Source organism: Nematolebias whitei, chromosome 2 (genome assembly GCF_014905685.2).
Source record: "Nematolebias whitei isolate Nwh7 chromosome 2, NemWhi1, whole genome shotgun sequence".
Lineage (NCBI taxonomy): Eukaryota > Metazoa > Chordata > Actinopteri > Cyprinodontiformes > Rivulidae > Nematolebias > Nematolebias whitei.
The window spans coordinates 48,848,607-48,866,249 of NC_056499.1; the positions used below are offsets into that span (position 1 = coordinate 48,848,607).

The window sequence follows — 17,643 nt, forward strand, 5'->3', positions numbered from 1 at the left end:
TTCAGCAATTTCTTTCTGTGTCTTACCCTCTTGCTTGAGGGTGTCAATGATGGCCTTCTGGACAGCAGTCAGGTCGGCAGTCTTACCCATGATTGCGGTTTTGAGTAATGAACAAGGCTGAGAGTTTTTAAAAGCCTCAGGAATCTTTTGCAGGTGTTTAGAGTTACGTCGTTGATTCAGAGGGTTAGGTTAATAGCTTGTTTAGAGAACCTTTTCATGATATGCTAATTTTTTGGGACAGGCATTTTTGGTTTTCATGAGCTGTATGCCATAATCATCAGTATTAAAACAATTAAAGACCTGAAATATTTCAGTTGGTGTGCAATGAATCTGAAATATATGAAAGTTTCATTTTTATCATTACATTATGGAAAATAATGACCTTTATCACAATATGCTAATTTTTTGAGAAGGACCTGTACATGCGTTTTCTGGACTTGGAGAAGATGTTTTATCATGTTCCTAGGAATACACTGGGGAGGGGGGGGGGGGGGAGCGCTCCACGAGTATGGGATTGTGGGCCTATTGCTACGACCTGTTCAGTCCCAGTGCAAGAGGTGTAATAGTTTGGTATGCATTACTGGAAGTAAGTTGGACCCCTTCAGAGTGGGAGTTGAACTCTGCCAGGGCTGCCCGTTGTCATAGACTCTGTTTGTAACTTTCAGTGACCGAATTTCTCATTGCAGCCTGGGGCCGAAGGGAGTCCGGTTCGGTGGCCTCAGGATTTCATCTCTGCTTTTTGCAGATGATTATGTTACATGTGTCTAATGTATGTTAATCGTACATTACACAACTGCCCCGCTGGTTTCTGACGTCTTTCAACTTATGAGTAACTTACATGTAACACATGAACTTGTGCATAGCTTAGCTGTTGCATACCTGTAACTAATACCTAACTTATCAGCAACATGTCTGCTTATGCTGAAAATTTTGTGCATGTACAAAATTATTGTCGGGCATCTTTGCATGACAAACTTATCAATCATAAATCAGTGTGCTGGCAACTTCTTTAAAACCTGCACTTGAATTATGCCAATTCCATCAGCATGTGTGAAATATTCCTATGGATAAAACTTAAGTCATGTAAAGAAGATGCCCTAAAATATTTTAAGAAAACAAAAAAATAAAATGAACAGTCTCATAAATTTGGTTTATTTTCCGTGGCCCTGTAGGAGTATGCTGAAGCGCAGCACTTAGCCAGTATTCCTGCATTTTTCTACTTTTTCCATTTTGTGTACAAAACGTAATATAGATGTTCCTGATCTGATCTCAGTTTGTCCATTACCTCCTCCAACAACATCCCCGTTAGTATCCTGCAAATAACTTTATTGATCCTACAGTAAATTGTTGAAATTTATACTGGTGAAGATTCTCATGATTAATCAAAAATAATAATAAAAAAAAAGGTTAAAAACAAAAATAACAGTGTTGTATGTGAAAAACATGTCAGTGCCTGTGTAATTCATTTTAATTCATTTATGTATGAGTTACTGATCCGGTGTGGGAGGGGAGTAGTGGGAGGGGTTTATGCTATCTGTTCTTTGTGTTTTTTATGTTCAGAATGAACAAATTAATGAAAAATGACCGATTAAAAAAGCAAAAGCAATAGGACTATATTCTGAAGCTGAAGACGTTTTGCTTACATATGGATGTTTAGAATAGAATAGAATTCAACTTTGTCATTGCACATGTCACAGGTACAAAGCAACGAAATGCAGTTTGCATCTATCCAGAAGTGCTTAGCAAGAAAAATAAATTGGTAGATATATATAGTACAATATACAGTAAGTTGCTTTGAATATGCTATAGGTATAAATATATACAGGTTGTGAGTGTACAGACAATGAACAGGTTATAATATGAAGGGGTATAAACAGCTATATAAAAGAAAAAAAATATATATATAAGTATGTGAGTACTTATGAATAGTAGATAGTAGATTATGTGTAGTTTGTACAGTAGTGGGCTAATGGATGAAAGTGCAGGTGGTGGTGTTACAGTCCATGTGTTGTTGTTGTGTGTATGAGAAGGAGGAAAGATATGAGCAAGGACCAGAGAGAAGAAACTGTTGCTGTTTAACAATCTGAAAAGTGTCAAAGCTAATTTCCAAAGTATTTGGAGTCCATCGCTCTCCAAACGTTTAATACAGCAGCCATTTTTCACTAAGTGGACATTCCAGTAAGTTTACACCAAGAACAGACTGTACAATGGTAAAAAAAATGAGAGAGAACAAATCTCAGATTCTACAAGCCTCAGATGGCAAATTAAAGTTTAACGTTTTTGACAGGACAATCAAAAAGACTAGTATTGTATTTTTCGCCCTATAAGTCACAGTTTTTTTGCATAATTTGAATGCCCCGCGACTTCCACACCAAAGCGAAATATTTATGGATTTTGTCCCATATTTATAAACCAAATTTTGGCTAAGATATGACCGTTTTCATTAATTCTGACTGAAAATATTGAACACTACCATTTTCAGCCGCTAGATAGCATTCGAGTAGTATGGCATGCTGTTGTGTCATGTAGTAGATAAAAGTGGGTTAATGACACAATCAGCTTGCCATAGCCTGCCACCTTCGTTCTGCTCGCTTGGAGCTACCATCAAATCAGCTTCATTTGGCTGCGCTGCCCCAGCGAAATGAAGCTGATTTGACCATTATAGTGCATTTATTAAGTAAAAGTTAAACTGAGTCACCTTTACTATAATGTCGAGCAAACAAATAATTGTTATAGGTGCTTATCTTGTTAAATATCAAAGAAATGCGCAGTGTTCCTCCTTCCTGATTTCCTCCCTGTCTGCACGCTCCCCGAGCACCAAGGCAGCATATACTTTTGAAATGCATCCGATTTGATTGTTAAAGTCCTTTTATTAAGTAAAAGTTCAGCTGAGACACACCTTTACTATAAAGTCGAGCAAACAAATAATTGTTTTTAAGTGTTTATCTTGTTAAATTTTAAAGAAATGAGCAGCAACTTGTCCCTCTGCGCGTTCCTACTTCTGCATATTGGCTTTTGAAATGCAGCTGATTTGACCGTCAAAGTGGATTTACTTAGGAAAAGTTAAATTGAGACACACATTTACTATAATTTCGAGCAAACAAATAATAGACTTTAAGTGTTAATCTTGTTAAATTCTTGTTAAAGTCCTCCCATGCACGCTCCCGCGGCTGCCATTTGGCAGCCAATCCATTTTTGGCACAACACCAGCCCACATTTCCGGGTTCGGCCCACATTTCCAGGTTGTCAGTGGTGAAGCATAACAAATGCGACACGTCAGCGTTGACGCATAATAGATGCGACGTATATGGCGAAGCGACGTATTTACGTTTTTTCCCACTTTATTAGACATATTAGGACTGATGCGACTTATAGGGTAGTGCGAAGTGTATGGCGGCAAGTATGGTACTTGTGTACTGTCCTTGTGACCTGTCCAGGGTGCCCGCCCCCATCTTGCACAGTGCTTGCACATACAGTGGTCCCAAATACAGCAGCAAAGAAATAATACATGCACTGCAATGGTCCAGTACAAATCTAGACCTTAACTTGATGGAAATCCTTCAGTTGGACATGAAGAGAGCTGTGCAGAAAAAATGTCTCAGTTAGGAACAAACAATTCCAATTTCCATATTTCTCTTGCATTAATCTAACTTTTGCCATTTCTGCTTAGTGAGCACTACTGTGTTCACCACAGTGAGGCCTAGAAAATCATATGAGCTGTCACCGTCTGCCCATTTATTCCCTCCAAATCAGTTAAAGCAACATACATGCATAGTCACTTGATGCACGCTCAATAATCCAGGTAGAAAAATCCAAAAAAGTTTATTCTGGTCCTCTGGACATTCAAAATAACAAAAAAACAAAACAAAGCAAAAAAATGTAGATACGTTTCGTCTTTCATCCGAGAGACTTCCTCAGTCTGAGGTGCTGTATTCAGCTCAGTCTCTTAAATAGCACCTTCTCAGAGTGGATCAACCAGTTTGTTGCTGACAACCAAAATCAGCTGCTCACATGGTCAAGAAGGACCATCAGCCTAACAATGGATCATTAGCACACTGATGGCTGTTTACTATTCACAGGGAGTTGAGTGATACTAGCAATAACAGCATTGTAAGAGGGGGACAGTTGAACCCGGAGGCCTCCACCCCTGTTTAATGATGGACGGTTTCTTTTCACAAAGATGGCCTCCTTTACTCCTCTCTCAAACCATCGTTCCTCTCTGTCCAGGATGTGAACATCTTCATTCCTGAAAGAGTGACCGCTGGCCTGGAGATGAAAACAGCACCTCAGACTGAGGAAGTCTTTCGGATGAAAGACGAAACGCATCTACATTTTTTTGCTTTGTTTTGTTTTTTTGAATGTCCAGAGGACCAGATTGAACTTTTTTGGACATGCATAGTCAGTTTTCCCAAAGGTTTGCTTTAAATTGGCTAATCTGAACAGAAACCCTGGAGACAGCCTGCCTCAGTTTAAAAGCTCTCAGCATAATAATAATAATAATAATAATAATAATAATAATAATAATAATAATGTGTTGTGTTGTCATCATCGTATGTTTCCATACAATGATGAAATTGGCTCTCTGCCCATCACACCTGGGATACACTTAGGTGGAGCAGTGGGCAAAGCGCCCAGGGATAAGGTGTCCTGCTCAGAGACACTACAAGATGCGCAATGACCGGGGATTGAACCTGGGACTTTCAGGTCCCAAGTCAGCTGCCCTGCCTCTACCCTATCGCATGTGGACGTTGTCAACAAGTACACTCGTGCTCTTTATTATTTTGCCTTTTTTTAGTTAAACAGTGATACAATCTGGGATGAGAATCAGCACCTCCAAATTTGAGGCCATGGTCCTCAACCGGAAAAATGTGGATTGCTCACTCCAGATCGAGAGTGAGGTTCTACTTCAAGTGGAGGAGTTCAAGTATCTTGGTTTTGTTCACGAGTGAGGGAAGAATGGAGCACGAGATTGACAGATGGATTGATGGTGCAGTGTCTACAGGATTGCGGACTCTGAACCAGTCCATTGTGGTCAAGAGAGAGCTGAGCAGTAAGGCAAAACTCTCTGTCGGTCTACGTTCCTACCCTCATCTATGATCACGAGCTCTGGGTAGTGACCGAAAGAATGAGATTGTGGATACAGGCGGTTGAAATGAGTTTCCTCTGCAGGGTAGCTGGACTCTCACTTAGAAATAGGGTGAGAAGTTCTGTTATCCGGGAGAGACTCGGGAGTAGAACCGCTGCTCCTCCACATCGAGAGGAGCCAGTTGAGGTGGTTCAAGCATCTGGTAAGGATGCCCCCCTGGACGTCTCCTTAGGGAGGTGCTTCGGGCATGTCCAACTGGGAGGAGACCCCGGGGAAGACCCAGGACATGCTGGAGAGACTATGTCTCTCAGCTGGCCTGGGAACGCCTTGGAATCCTCCCAGAAGAGCTGGAAGAGGTGGCTATGGAAAGAGATGTCTGGGCTTCCCTGCTCAAGCTGCTGCTCCCGCGACCTGACTTTGTAACACGCGGAAGATAATGGATGGATGGAGTGATACAATCTGATATGAAAGAGCAGTGAACACCAACTTATAATGATAATAATTAGCTTTTACATGTGTTTTCTGAGTCAAGCATTAAAGAAAAGGTCAGAAATGAATCAGAATCTTACCTTTTTGGCCTCCCATAGTTGTTTAGGAAGAGGTTTACTGACTCCTATTAGATTATCCTCGTTAGGCAGGGCAGGAAAGGAGAAGACTGTAGAGAAAGTGTAGTGTTTGTTTTTAAAATGTACCAATTCTATACATTATTTTAATTGCAGAAAAAATAAAACTCACCATCTCCACTGTTGTCAACATCTGCTTCATTCACACTAGCTGCATGGCAGCCTCCACGAAACACACGGAAGAAAAAGACAGCAGGGGGGGTCGATAGGAGAAGAAAAAAAATGAGCAGAGAAAAATGAGATTTCAAAATTAACCACCTGTTTGAAAAATGCCAGAACAGTAATCATCCCTTCTGACAGAAACAGGCTCTTTGCAATTACAGTGCAGCTTCATGAACGCAGCAGCTGGGCATTTGGCATCATGTTATTAATCAGACAAGGCACTCTGGTTGGACTTCAAAGACAAATGAGGAGTAAAAACTTACTATTTCCCTGCAACAAAGTGGCTTTGTCTTTCTTACTGTGGATTCATTATCAAAACTATGCTTTGTTCTTCCATGTTTTGTTTATTCTGGGTCTGTCTTTGATTGAACATTCTTCCCTGAGCAACATTTCTAGTCTGTTAAAAAAGCTTTTCTTAACGTCTTGGTCAGGTCTGCTGAAAGTTGAGCAGCTCTTCCATTAGCCTTTGATCTGTTACCCACCCGCTCCTTCTCTGTCCATGCACTCATTCTTTCTGAGGCCCATTCATCTTCAGAGACAGCTTTTCGCCTGCTGCTGCAGATGGGATAATGAGGCAATACAACTCTGGCACCATTAAATTCCCTTTTCATCCATGTTTATTCACGCTTACAACTAGGATGGAAGCAGCAGAACAACAGAGATGGAAAATGGTTGGCTTGTGTCTTTGGCAAAACCAAACTCAATATGGAGGTTGTAAATGATAAAAATAACAGTCTGTGTGCTGAAGGTGCAGAGAACCAATTACAGCCTTGTCAGCTTCAGGGTGAATGCTAGATCTCCAGTGACTGAAGCTGCTCATTTTCTACTGGCAGCAGAAAAAAAATAAAGAAAATAAGAGAGTGTAGCAGAGCTGCTCTGCTGCAAGTGTTTCGGCCTGGCAGTGTGATTCATCGCTGTAATTCCTAGTTAGATGCTTCTTTAATCAGCCAGGGCTTAACACCACTCTGAAACCTTGAGAGGTGTCAACAAGGCCTTGGGGCTTCACAGCTCTGTGCGCTCATGCTTCAGGCCATGAGGCAGCGCTGCTCGCTCCCTAACAAGAGCTGCCTTTGTGCCATGGCCTCCTTTCAGAGGAAACGGGCTGCGCAGAAACAAATAACGCTGTACACAGAAGAACATGATGAAGACTGTGGTGTTCCCTTGAACTCAGTTTCTATTTATTTACTCACAGCCATTGCACAACAAAGTCAAGTCAGCCAAAGACAGAGAGCGTGAGTTCAAACGGCAAAGTGTAATATCAATCTAATAAATCACTTCAAGGCATTTGATTCAAATTAAAACCCACATCGGTGCATTTTTACAGTCTGTCAGCTGATTCTGTCTGCTATCACTGAAGTTAAGGCACATATTTCTTGTTGGATTTCCAGAATAGAAGGAATGCACCATCAACCAGCGGTGTGGGTAATCTTCCTATCAAAGGATCAAGGGTTTGATCCCCAGTGTGCAGAACTGCCTCTGGGAAAGACACTATGCTAATTTATGTATTAGTGAGAAGATAAAAAAGAGCTGTACATATTAAGAAGAGTTATAACAAATGCCCTGTATGTGTATATGTGAATGAGAAACATTGTGCAGTGCTCTGCAGAACCTTGAGACGTTAAAGAGGCACAGTGTTATTGTGAACCTGTTACTGATTAGTAGGGAGGTGACAGAAACTGACTGGTGACAGATCAGGTCACCAGTCAAGTGTTGTTATTATGGGCAGTTTATTTTGCATGAGGAATGGTAGTTAGCCATGTACTGTGCACAGACATGTGCATTAAGGACAGTGTTAGTGCATGTTTGGAAGTGAAGCTATTCTCAGTACGACCACTAATCAGTGGCTCACAACAAACCTCTGTTTGGCACATACAAATCTGTCCAGTCTTCAAAGCGGGGTGTTGGGACCACATACTTTAGGAGGAAACTGTCAGGGATACGAGAAGGCATGCTGGTGAGCAGTCAGGCCCAGACTAGAGTCTGACTAAGGCAGCAAGGTGACTCACTTGAAAAAGGCAGCCTGTTGTTAGGACAGGGGACTAAGGCAAGTTACCCACACCCAGCACATGAACCTCAGGGAGAGCAGGTTTGGGTTGTCCCTCTGAAGATTTGCACAGCCAAGCAAAAGACAATGTTCTTCTAACACAGATCAAGAACCATCACAGTCTTGGAACAAAGGAACCTTGTTGTAAGACACGAGGAACAGACATCGATGTTGTGATATAAGCAGTTTTGGGCTTCATATGTAACATCTGAAAGGTGTTCAGAAATAATGACAAGAGAAGGACAAGAAGCTTCTAAGAAGCATTGATTGTTAAGGAAGACATTTCATCAAATTTGAAATGTTTTCAAATGTTGGACAGTGCTGGATGTTAATGTTCTAATGATAATGTTCTAACAAGTGAGGAGAGTCTGACAGGAAGATGGAAGGAGTACTTTGAGGAGCTAATGAATGAAGAGAATGAAAGAGAAAGAAGAGTAGAGGTTATAGAAACTGTGGACCAGGAAGTGGGAAAGATTAGTGAGGGTGAAGTCTGGAAAGCTCTGAAAAGAATGAAGAAGGGGAAGGCAGTAGGACCTGATGACATACCAGTGGAGGTTTGGAAATGTCTTGGAGAGATGGCAGTGAGATTTCTGACTCAAATTCAATGGCATATTTGAGGGTGAGAAAATACCTGAGGAATGTAGAAAAAGTGTGCTGGTGCCCATTTTCAAGAACAAGGGTGATGTACAGAGTTGTAGCAACTACAGGGGAATCAAGTTAATGAGACACACTGAAAATATGGGAGAGAGTTGTGGAAGCAAGACTTAGATGAGAGGTGACTATTTGTGAGCAGCAGTATGGTTTCATGCTGAGAAAACGCACCAGATTTGCTTTGAGGATGCTGATGGAGAAGTACAGAGAGGGTCAGAAAAAAACTCCATTGTGTCTTTGTGGATTTAGATAAAGCATATGACAGGGTGCCGAGGAGGAGGTGCGGTATTGCATGAGGAAATCTGGAGTAGCAGAGAAGTATGTTAGACTGGTACAGGACATGTATGAGGACAGCAGAACAGTGGTGAGATGTGCTGTAGGGGTGACAGCTTCAAGGTGGAGGTGGGAGTGCATCAAGGATCGGCTCTGAGCCCCTTCTTGTTTGCTCTGGCGATGGACCGACTAACAGATGAGGTCAGACAGGAATCCCCATGGACTAGAATGTTTGCAGATGACATTGTGATCTGTGGTGAGAACAGGGAACAGGTGGAAGAGAACTTGGAGAGGTGGAGGTATGCACTTGAAAGAAGAGGAATGAAAGCCTGTCATAGTTAGACAGAGTACAAGTGTGTTAATGAGAGGGAGGAGGTAGAACAGTGAGGCTACAAGGAGCAGAGGTCACAAAGGTGCAGGACTTCAAGTACTTGGGGTCCACTGTCTAGGAAAATGGAGAGTGTGGTAAAGAAGTGAAAATGAGAGTTCAGGCAGGATGGAGTGGATGGAGAAAAGTTTCAGGAGTGATTTGTGACAAAAGGGTCTCAGCAAAGGTCAAAGGGAAAGTTTACAAGTAAATAGCTATGTTTACATGGACATAAGTAATCGGATTAAATGCACCATTCGGATTATTTTTTGTTTATTCACCTCGATCTGAAAGAATTTGTAATCAGAACGAGAGGGGTGGTTTATGCTGATTCATAATCAGAATGGTGTGCATGTAAACACTTAATCTGATCATTTTACTCCGATTGTGGAAAACTGACCTGACTGCGCATGTGCAACCTATGGCTACCTCACGTATTTCTGCCTGGCTAGATGGTAATAAGACGGGGAAGCAAAACTGTGAGCGATAACATTTGGGGGCGGCTGTGGCTGAGTGGTTAGAGCAGTCGTCCTCCAATGCGAGAGTTGGGGGTTCAAATCCACCAGCAGTCACATGCTGAAGTGTCCCTGGGCAAGACACTGAACCCCTCATTGCCTCTGATGTGTCCCATCAGTGTATGAATGTGATAAAGCTCTGATTAGTCTCTTTAGAATGATTTGTTCAATTAGCTTCGTAGAGATCTAGTAGAGTGCTGTATGAATGTCTAAATGAGGACACAGATTGTAGTGTAAAGCGCTTTGAGTTGAGCTTTGAGTATCTTGAAATAAGATGTAAAGGCATATATAAGTACAGTCAATTTAACATTTCTACTAGAAACTTTGAAAGAGCTCAAAATCATCTGTATTGTAGCTCAATCAGGGAGTGAAGTAACATCTTCACCGTCATTAAAACATAGCACGGGTCCATTTGGGGCGCTCAGGTTTGTTTATGTTCATCGTGGATGTAAACCTTCTTCTTCTGTGGATTTTTAAGGAAAGTTTACCACTCTGTGCATGTCAGTACTTCTATTGTGAATAAAAGCCCGCTGCATGTAAACACTCATCGTGAACAGATTGTGCCCATGTAAACGATACATTTGGATTATTTTATCTGAAAACATTTCAATCCGGTCAAAGAATTTTGCACATGAAAAAAAATAGCTACTGTCAAAAAGACTAGAGAGAACTGAAAGTAGCAGAAATGAAGATGCTGAGGTTCTCCTTAGGAGTGACAAGGATGGATAAGATTAGGAATGAGATCATCAGAGGTACAGCACAGGTTGAACAACTGGGAGAGAAAGTTAGAGACCAGACTGAGATGGTTTGGACATGTCCAGAGGAGGGACAGTGGGTATATTGGTAGAAAGATGTTAGAAATGCAGTTGCCAGGAAAAAGAAAAAGAGGAAGGTCAAAGAGGAGATATATGGATGCAATTAGAGAGGACATGGAGGTAGTTGGAGTGAGGACAGAGGACGCAGAGGACAGAGTGAGGTGGAGGAGGATGACTCGCTGTGGAGACCCTGAAGAGGGAAAAGCTGAAAGAAGTTGGACAGTGTTGGGTTTGGGTAACTAAAATATTCTAGTATAAACTCATAACAAATAGACATCTTTGAGTCGGTTTTATCTCTCCACAAACAATGCCTAAAACATTTTGTTACATAAAACCTGGAAACAACATACATAATGAGTTGTTGTTGTTTTATTTTTATTAGCAACAAACTGACCTGTCCTTCCACTTTAGTCTAAAGTTATGCAAAGCTTATATTGGGACACTTTCCTGTACTTTATATCTTTGTTAAACTCATTCCTGGGTCAGTTCAGCAGGTAACATTCTATTCAGACACAGGAACAGAAACCATGGAGAGGCACTTTCTCTAAGCACTTCATCAGTGCTGAGGTCAGAAACACTGAGCTGTGTGAAGGGAGCAACTTTATATCTTTGACTAGTCCAGCTAAGAAAAACAGCTTCAAACCAAGAAATCAGGCAGTGTGTGTAAATCTGAGTTGAAAAGCATCAGGTAGACCTTTTTTTGTTAATAAATGACCAGTGGAACAGAAACACAAACATCATAAAACAGGATGAGAACAAAGACAGGGACTTGTGTTAGAGCCTCATGCATGCCGTGACTGGATCTTGATTTTAAAGATGCTTTATTGTCTGAACAGATCCAGGTTTCTACTGTCAAATTAAACACGCTAAATAAGAGTTAAATATAAACCTGCATTCAAAACTGATTAATCCTGGCTAGTCTGACAGAGAGGGTATGTTTCTCCACTGGAAAGGCAGTGAAGGCCACACTTCTGCTTTAAACTGTACAACTTTACAGAAACTAGACTTATGAGAATCCTTCTGAGAATTGACTTGATGATTTTAAACAGAAGAATGAACCCAAAATCTGAATAAAACGAGTTCAGACTGGCTGTAACAACGGCACCTTTTTAAAACCTAAGATGTTTTTAACTTGTTCTTGTAGTCTAAAAAGCTTCTACAGGAAAAATCTAGTGTTTTCAAAAGACAGTCAAATATTTAGCTTGAAAAATCTTTAAAGGAAATATCCAAAACTTGTAACGAACGACTGAAACATTTTTAGCGATTTGTTTACATCTTCTACAGCAGGGGTCCTAAACCACGAGCCTGGGACCAGTACTGGCCTTGGATCGTTTGGTACAGAGTCTCATGGAAATATATATTTTTAATTTCTGTTGGTCTGCATGGGGCATCATGGTGGTGCAGTTGGTAGAGCTGCCCTCTCTCAGCGAGCAGGCTGCCGGTTCAAATCCCGGCCCGGGGCCTTTCTGGGTGGAGTTTGCATGTTCTCTCCGTGCAGTGTGGGTTTTCTCCAGGTACTCCGGTTTCCTCCCACAGACCATAAACATGCATGTTAGGCTGACTGGTGACTCTAAATTGTCTCTAGGTGTGAGTGAGAGAGTGAATGGTTGTTTGTCTCAATGTGTCCCTGTGATGGACTGGAGACCTGTCCAGGGTGTCCCCCGCCTCTCACAGAGTGACTGCTCGACATCGGGGGCCAGAGACCCCCGCGACCCGAAAAGGAAGAAGTGGGTAAAGATAATGGATGGATGGATGGATGGATGGATGGTGTTTGATTTTGACAATCAATTCTGTACACACAATTTTAGAACTTGCTTGACTCAGTCGTGGTTTTTTCCCCACACACAAGTGAACTCTCAAACTAATTTTAGTAAAAATGAGTAAAAAACAAACCGGGTTGGAGAGCTTCTTTGAAAAAGAGAAAAGTCCTGATGAAGAGACAAGAGAAGACTCCACAACTGTCACCAAAATAAAGAGGCATACAAAAAAACACGGAGTCCTCCTGACATTAAGTGTTCATTGTATCTGGTGAATCATGAGCTCTGACTGAACAGATCCACCACAGATCCACTGAAGGCCTGAAACCTTCAAACTGCTTCACCACATGCAGAATGAGCAGCCCTCATTAAAACAAGACTCTGGAGTTTGAGGGTTTATTTTATTTATTTAAATTAAAAAATATATATAAATAGTTTAAATTTAATTTGTAGAGTTGTAGTATGTTAAATATTATTTTCAATAAAACCACCAAATAATAGTATAAATGAAATTGCAACACACTGGATTTGTGTTTGTGTTGCCATGTTGGCTGGATTCCTGGTGATGTAACAGAAGGTTGATAAAAATAATTTTATTCACTGAAACAGTTTTAAATATTGATAAGATTTCCTAGAAAAAAAAAGTGTGGGTTGTTAGTACGAAACTCTGCCTCATTTCCTTGAATAAAAAACAACAACTCTGAATGATTACACAAGACTGATGAGGTTGGTTGTCGAGTGATGCAGAAGTTGTTGCAGCTTCTCAGCAAATAAACAGATTTAATTACAGAGTGTATTCACAGACTGACAGAAATAAACGTATATAAATAGTGAGCTTTATGATAATATTAGAGCAGACAAACTAGATGTATGAAAACATTTTGAAAATGTCCTGTGTGTATGTTACTTTTACCATTGCGCTGCGGGGGACCTCGGCCCATCTGCTGAGTCAGGCCAAACGGGTCCTGGGGGTTTGGGTTCATAGCACTTGTGTGCAGAGCCGAGTCCGAGTTGGTTCTGAGTGGGAGGAAGAGGAGAATTATGAAGAGTAACACAGGTCAGACAGGGCAGAGTGTGTGAAGACTGAGTGAATCATCGTGTTTCCTGCTCTGCCTCCACGCAGGCTGCAGTGGTCTGCAGGCTCATGATGACCTTATACACACACACACTCACACACACACACACACATACACACACACACATGCTCACAACAACTGGCAACAGGTAAACAGTTTCATCTAATATACCAAATAGCATACCTGTCCCTTCACTGATGGAGGTATCATTGATGTAAAGGAGTGGTAGGGTTGCAACCTTTAAAGATTTTTAATACTGTCAGGATGTTTTCTCTCATACTTCACTCTAATCTTTGTCATTAAATCAGTCTCCTGTTGAAGACATTTTGAGTATCAAGGAGAACGCCTGAATGTGAACAATGTTCAGGATTGTGGGTCCTATTCAGACTCTGAGCCAACATCCGTCTTGGACGACCGGTCGGACTGAGAGCGTTCACACCTAGCAGCTACATGAATACCTGAAACATCTCTGCAGTCACATGTCAGCATCCTCTGTAGCCACTCCACACAGTGAGCCGTCAAATCGGTGCGCAGCGTTTCAAACAAGCCGTTCTGCAGACGGCTCAGCGTGAATAAAATGGAGCGTTATGTCCATAGCGTTTTAGCTAGTGCGTCTGTATTGCGCGCCGCTAGCTTTCGGTAGGCAGGGTGCTCGGTTCTGTTGGCAGGACGGGGCGCCCGGCTTGTTTAATGGTAGGGGAAACACTGATGTGACAGCAGGACTACTATACATTTCTGAAAACTACAAGACATTCGTATATCTAAACAATATTATTTTGACATTAGGACGGGAGTTATTTACTAAGTTTAATCACATAACAGATGCAACATGAAAGGAGGAGCATACAATGGCCCCCCATGGGTTTGTTCTGGCCCACCACAACGGGCCATAAACATTAAACTAAAGAGAATCTCAACATGCAGTCTTCAGGTAATCTGATCAGTAAATCCAGACTAAATGAAGATTTGTGTTGTAAAGGATTTTGATGAAATATTCAAACATTTAGCCAAATAAAAGCAGCATCTTGACAATATTTCCAAGGATGGTTGTTTAGTTGTGCCAGCAACTTGTTTACCTGTAAACCTCCAGGTAACACCTCTGCTTCAGTGCATGGTCCTATGTGGGGGCTCTGGACAGATTGTGTTGAGACTACCAAACGTTTGTGGATAGAAGGGCTCCAGGTTTATGTCAAGTTGACATTGATGCATAGTGAAGATATTCACTGCTGTGTGGCCACTATCTGAATGAAGCAGCATCAGCCAGGACTGATCTCAGTGTCAGATGTTAAAGGCTTGGATTCAGCAACAATGGACACTAATTATTTTATATTATTATTATTTTTAACATTATTAAAGTAGGAGTACAGTAGTCCCTCGTTTATCGCGGGGGATCCGTACCCTGAAGCCCTACGATAAGTGAAAAACCGCCAAGTGGGAATAGTAGTACAAGTAGTAAGTAGTTTATTTTAGTCTTAACTGGAGTTAGTAGGAGAGATCATATCTCTCCAGTTTTAGCTTCTCTCCATTGGCTCCATGTCAAATCCAGAAGTGAATTCAAAATCTTACTTCTAACCTACAAAGTCCTCAACAACCTAGTTCCATCTTATAGTCGAGATCTTATTGTTCCATATTTTCCTAACGGAGCACTTCACTCTCAGACTGCAGGCTTACTTGCGGTTCCTAGTTTCCAAAAGCAGAATGGGAGGAAGATCTTCCAGTTATCAGGCTCCTCTCTTGTGGAACCAACTTCCAGTTTCTGTCTGTGAGGCCGACACATTGTCCAGTTTAAAGACTGGGATTAAGACTTTCCTTTTTGATAAATCCTAGTTAGGGTTGACTTGTTATGCTGCCTTAAGCTTAGACTACTAGAAGACAAATTGACCCCATTTCTTAAATGAATTGCTAAAATTGAATAGTTTTCATTTGATTGTACAGCTCATCCATCAATCAGCCACTGGATGTCATGTCCAATCTTATTTTAAAAAACCGCGACAACCAAACCGTGAAGTAGCGAGGGACTACTGTAATGGAACAGACTGGTGAACATGCATTACACTCCATGTTTTGTCATTCTGAGTTGGTTGTTCCAAATACAACAAAAATGGTCTGTAAAAGCACAGAACGTCATTGAACCTTGTACGTATCTGGTCAAAAAATGTTTAAACAAATGATCAGCCATATTTGTTTTCATTTAGATTTTTTCAATTATTCATTAGTATTTGCACAACTACCCCTTTTCTTAGTTGTATCGTTGTATTCTGTTTTGAGTTGTAACCCACTCTCTGGTCCAGACTTTTTTTAAGCACACAGCTCACAAAAACTCAGAGCTTTCTATAATGGGCGCCATAAGTTCTTCTTTCACAGTCATTCTATTTTTTAAAGTGTTGCAATCACAATTATGTCCAATTCAGAGTGATGTCTTTTATTACACTGTCAGTAACTACAGACAGATGAAAGAAAAGATATTAAAAAAATTATTTTCTTGTCAGGCTAGTAATACTTTTGAAAAACAAGAAAAAGTACTTGTAGAAAATTACTAATATAAGTCTTCCTTAAAAGAAATGTTTGACTTGTGATAATGAAGTCCAGCAAATAAAACAAACAAACAAAAAAAAAACAGTAGCAACAGTTTATTGGCTAAACTTCAGCTACAGTGCAGCATCAACATCATTTAAAAAGTTAAAGTGGAGAAACTAAAAGGACAAGGAGCTTGGAGCACTTCAGTTAGAGGAACTGTGCAGTTTGATTACCAGACTGAAAAGATTGCTGCTTTTATACACATTTATGAACTGCTGAGACATAAAATTAATGGTTGTATCTGTGTTTGCCGTTTTTTGAATGTCAGTGACTTCAGAAATGGTCAACACTTGTAGAGATGAAGCTAAAACTAGTTTTGCACAAGAATCGCGCAAAATGTGATACAAGCACCAAATATGATACAAGCACCAAATATGGCATGGATGTTCACAAGAATCTTCTTAAGAATCTAATGTTGGTCATATAAAAATAGAAGATGGTCATTCTTCAAAAATGGCTGACAAAACCATTTAGTCCTGCTGACTGGAGATGGACTCAGAAAGAAGACAAACGTCTGTTGAACCACTCTTCCACTGAGTATAAACCCTGAATGAACGAATGAAGAACAGTTTATTTGTTAAAGCTCATGTGTTACTTGCACTGTGCAAGGCTAAATGGTAAATGGACTGTACTTATACAGCGCCTTTCTATCTTATTTCAAGATACTCAAAGCACTTTACACTACAATCTGTGCCTCATTTACCCATTCATGCAGCACTAAGCACAAAGCTAATTGAACAAATCATTCTAAAGAGACTAATCAGAGCTTTATCACATTCATGCACCGATGGGACACACATCAGAGGCATTGAGGGGTTCAGTGTCTTGCCCAGGGACACTTCGGCATGCGACTGCTGGTGGATTTGAACCCCCAACTCTTGCATTGGAGGACGACTGCTCTAACCACTCAGCCACAGCCGCTCGGTTACTGACAGAAAAAACATAAATCGACATAAAGACCATTCAAATTGATCAATTGCATTACCACATGATTACTGGGCTGAAATAAGCTCATCTTGAAAAACAAACACCGTCTTTTATTTGAAAATGAACAATAGGGCAGATTTTTGCACCTGCACTGTATTTGCACGCCACAGGTATGACTGCAATGCACTTTTGGAGTTGTGACCATCAGTGAGTGGGGACTTTGGGCTCATTTTTGGTGACTCTGTGGCGGACATTTTCCCCTGGGTCCTTTGTTTACCTGGGCGCCATAAGAGGAAAACACGGAGAGGGAAGCAAGCCGATGTTTTGTGCAGGACCCACCAGAGACACAGTAAACCGCATCTCCTTGACTTGCGCGCACAGATTTATTGTGAGCTGGACATGAGGAGCTGCTGTGTCTTTGCCTTTAGGGAAACATGGCTGGAGCCGTCCATACACTGTGGCTCCAGACAACTTCTCTGTTTACCGGCTTGACAGAACTGAGTCACATCTGTGACACCCAATATGTTTATTGCTGCTGCACTATGTGGCTGTATCATGTGGTCGCTGCTGTGCCACCATAATTCATTTCATCTCAATTGTGTTCAATATGCATCATGTGCATGTAAGCAGTGTTACTGCCTGTGAGGTGTTTGTACTGATTCATCTAACTTGCACCGTTGGATTCTACCATGTTGTCCACTATTTTTTTGTCACGTTTTGGTGCTTTGTTTTGTACTTTGTTGCATGTTTTGTTTCGTTTTTCGGCGAGT

The 17,643-nt window shown here is 41.1% G+C and overlaps 1 protein-coding gene across 1 annotated transcript in view; it reads right to left on the reverse strand.

Moving 5' to 3' along the window:
- Window positions 1-17,643, reverse strand: part of crtc3 (CREB regulated transcription coactivator 3) — an 86,498-nt gene that overhangs the window by 23,783 nt on the left and 45,072 nt on the right. Inside the window, exons 5-7 of the mRNA XM_037694688.1 lie at window positions 13,207-13,310; window positions 5,822-5,860; window positions 5,656-5,741 (exon numbers count right to left, since the gene is read on the reverse strand). Of these exons, the coding sequence (XP_037550616.1) occupies window positions 5,656-5,741; window positions 5,822-5,860; window positions 13,207-13,310 (229 nt within the window). The remainder of the gene's footprint in view (window positions 1-5,655; window positions 5,742-5,821; window positions 5,861-13,206; window positions 13,311-17,643) is intronic.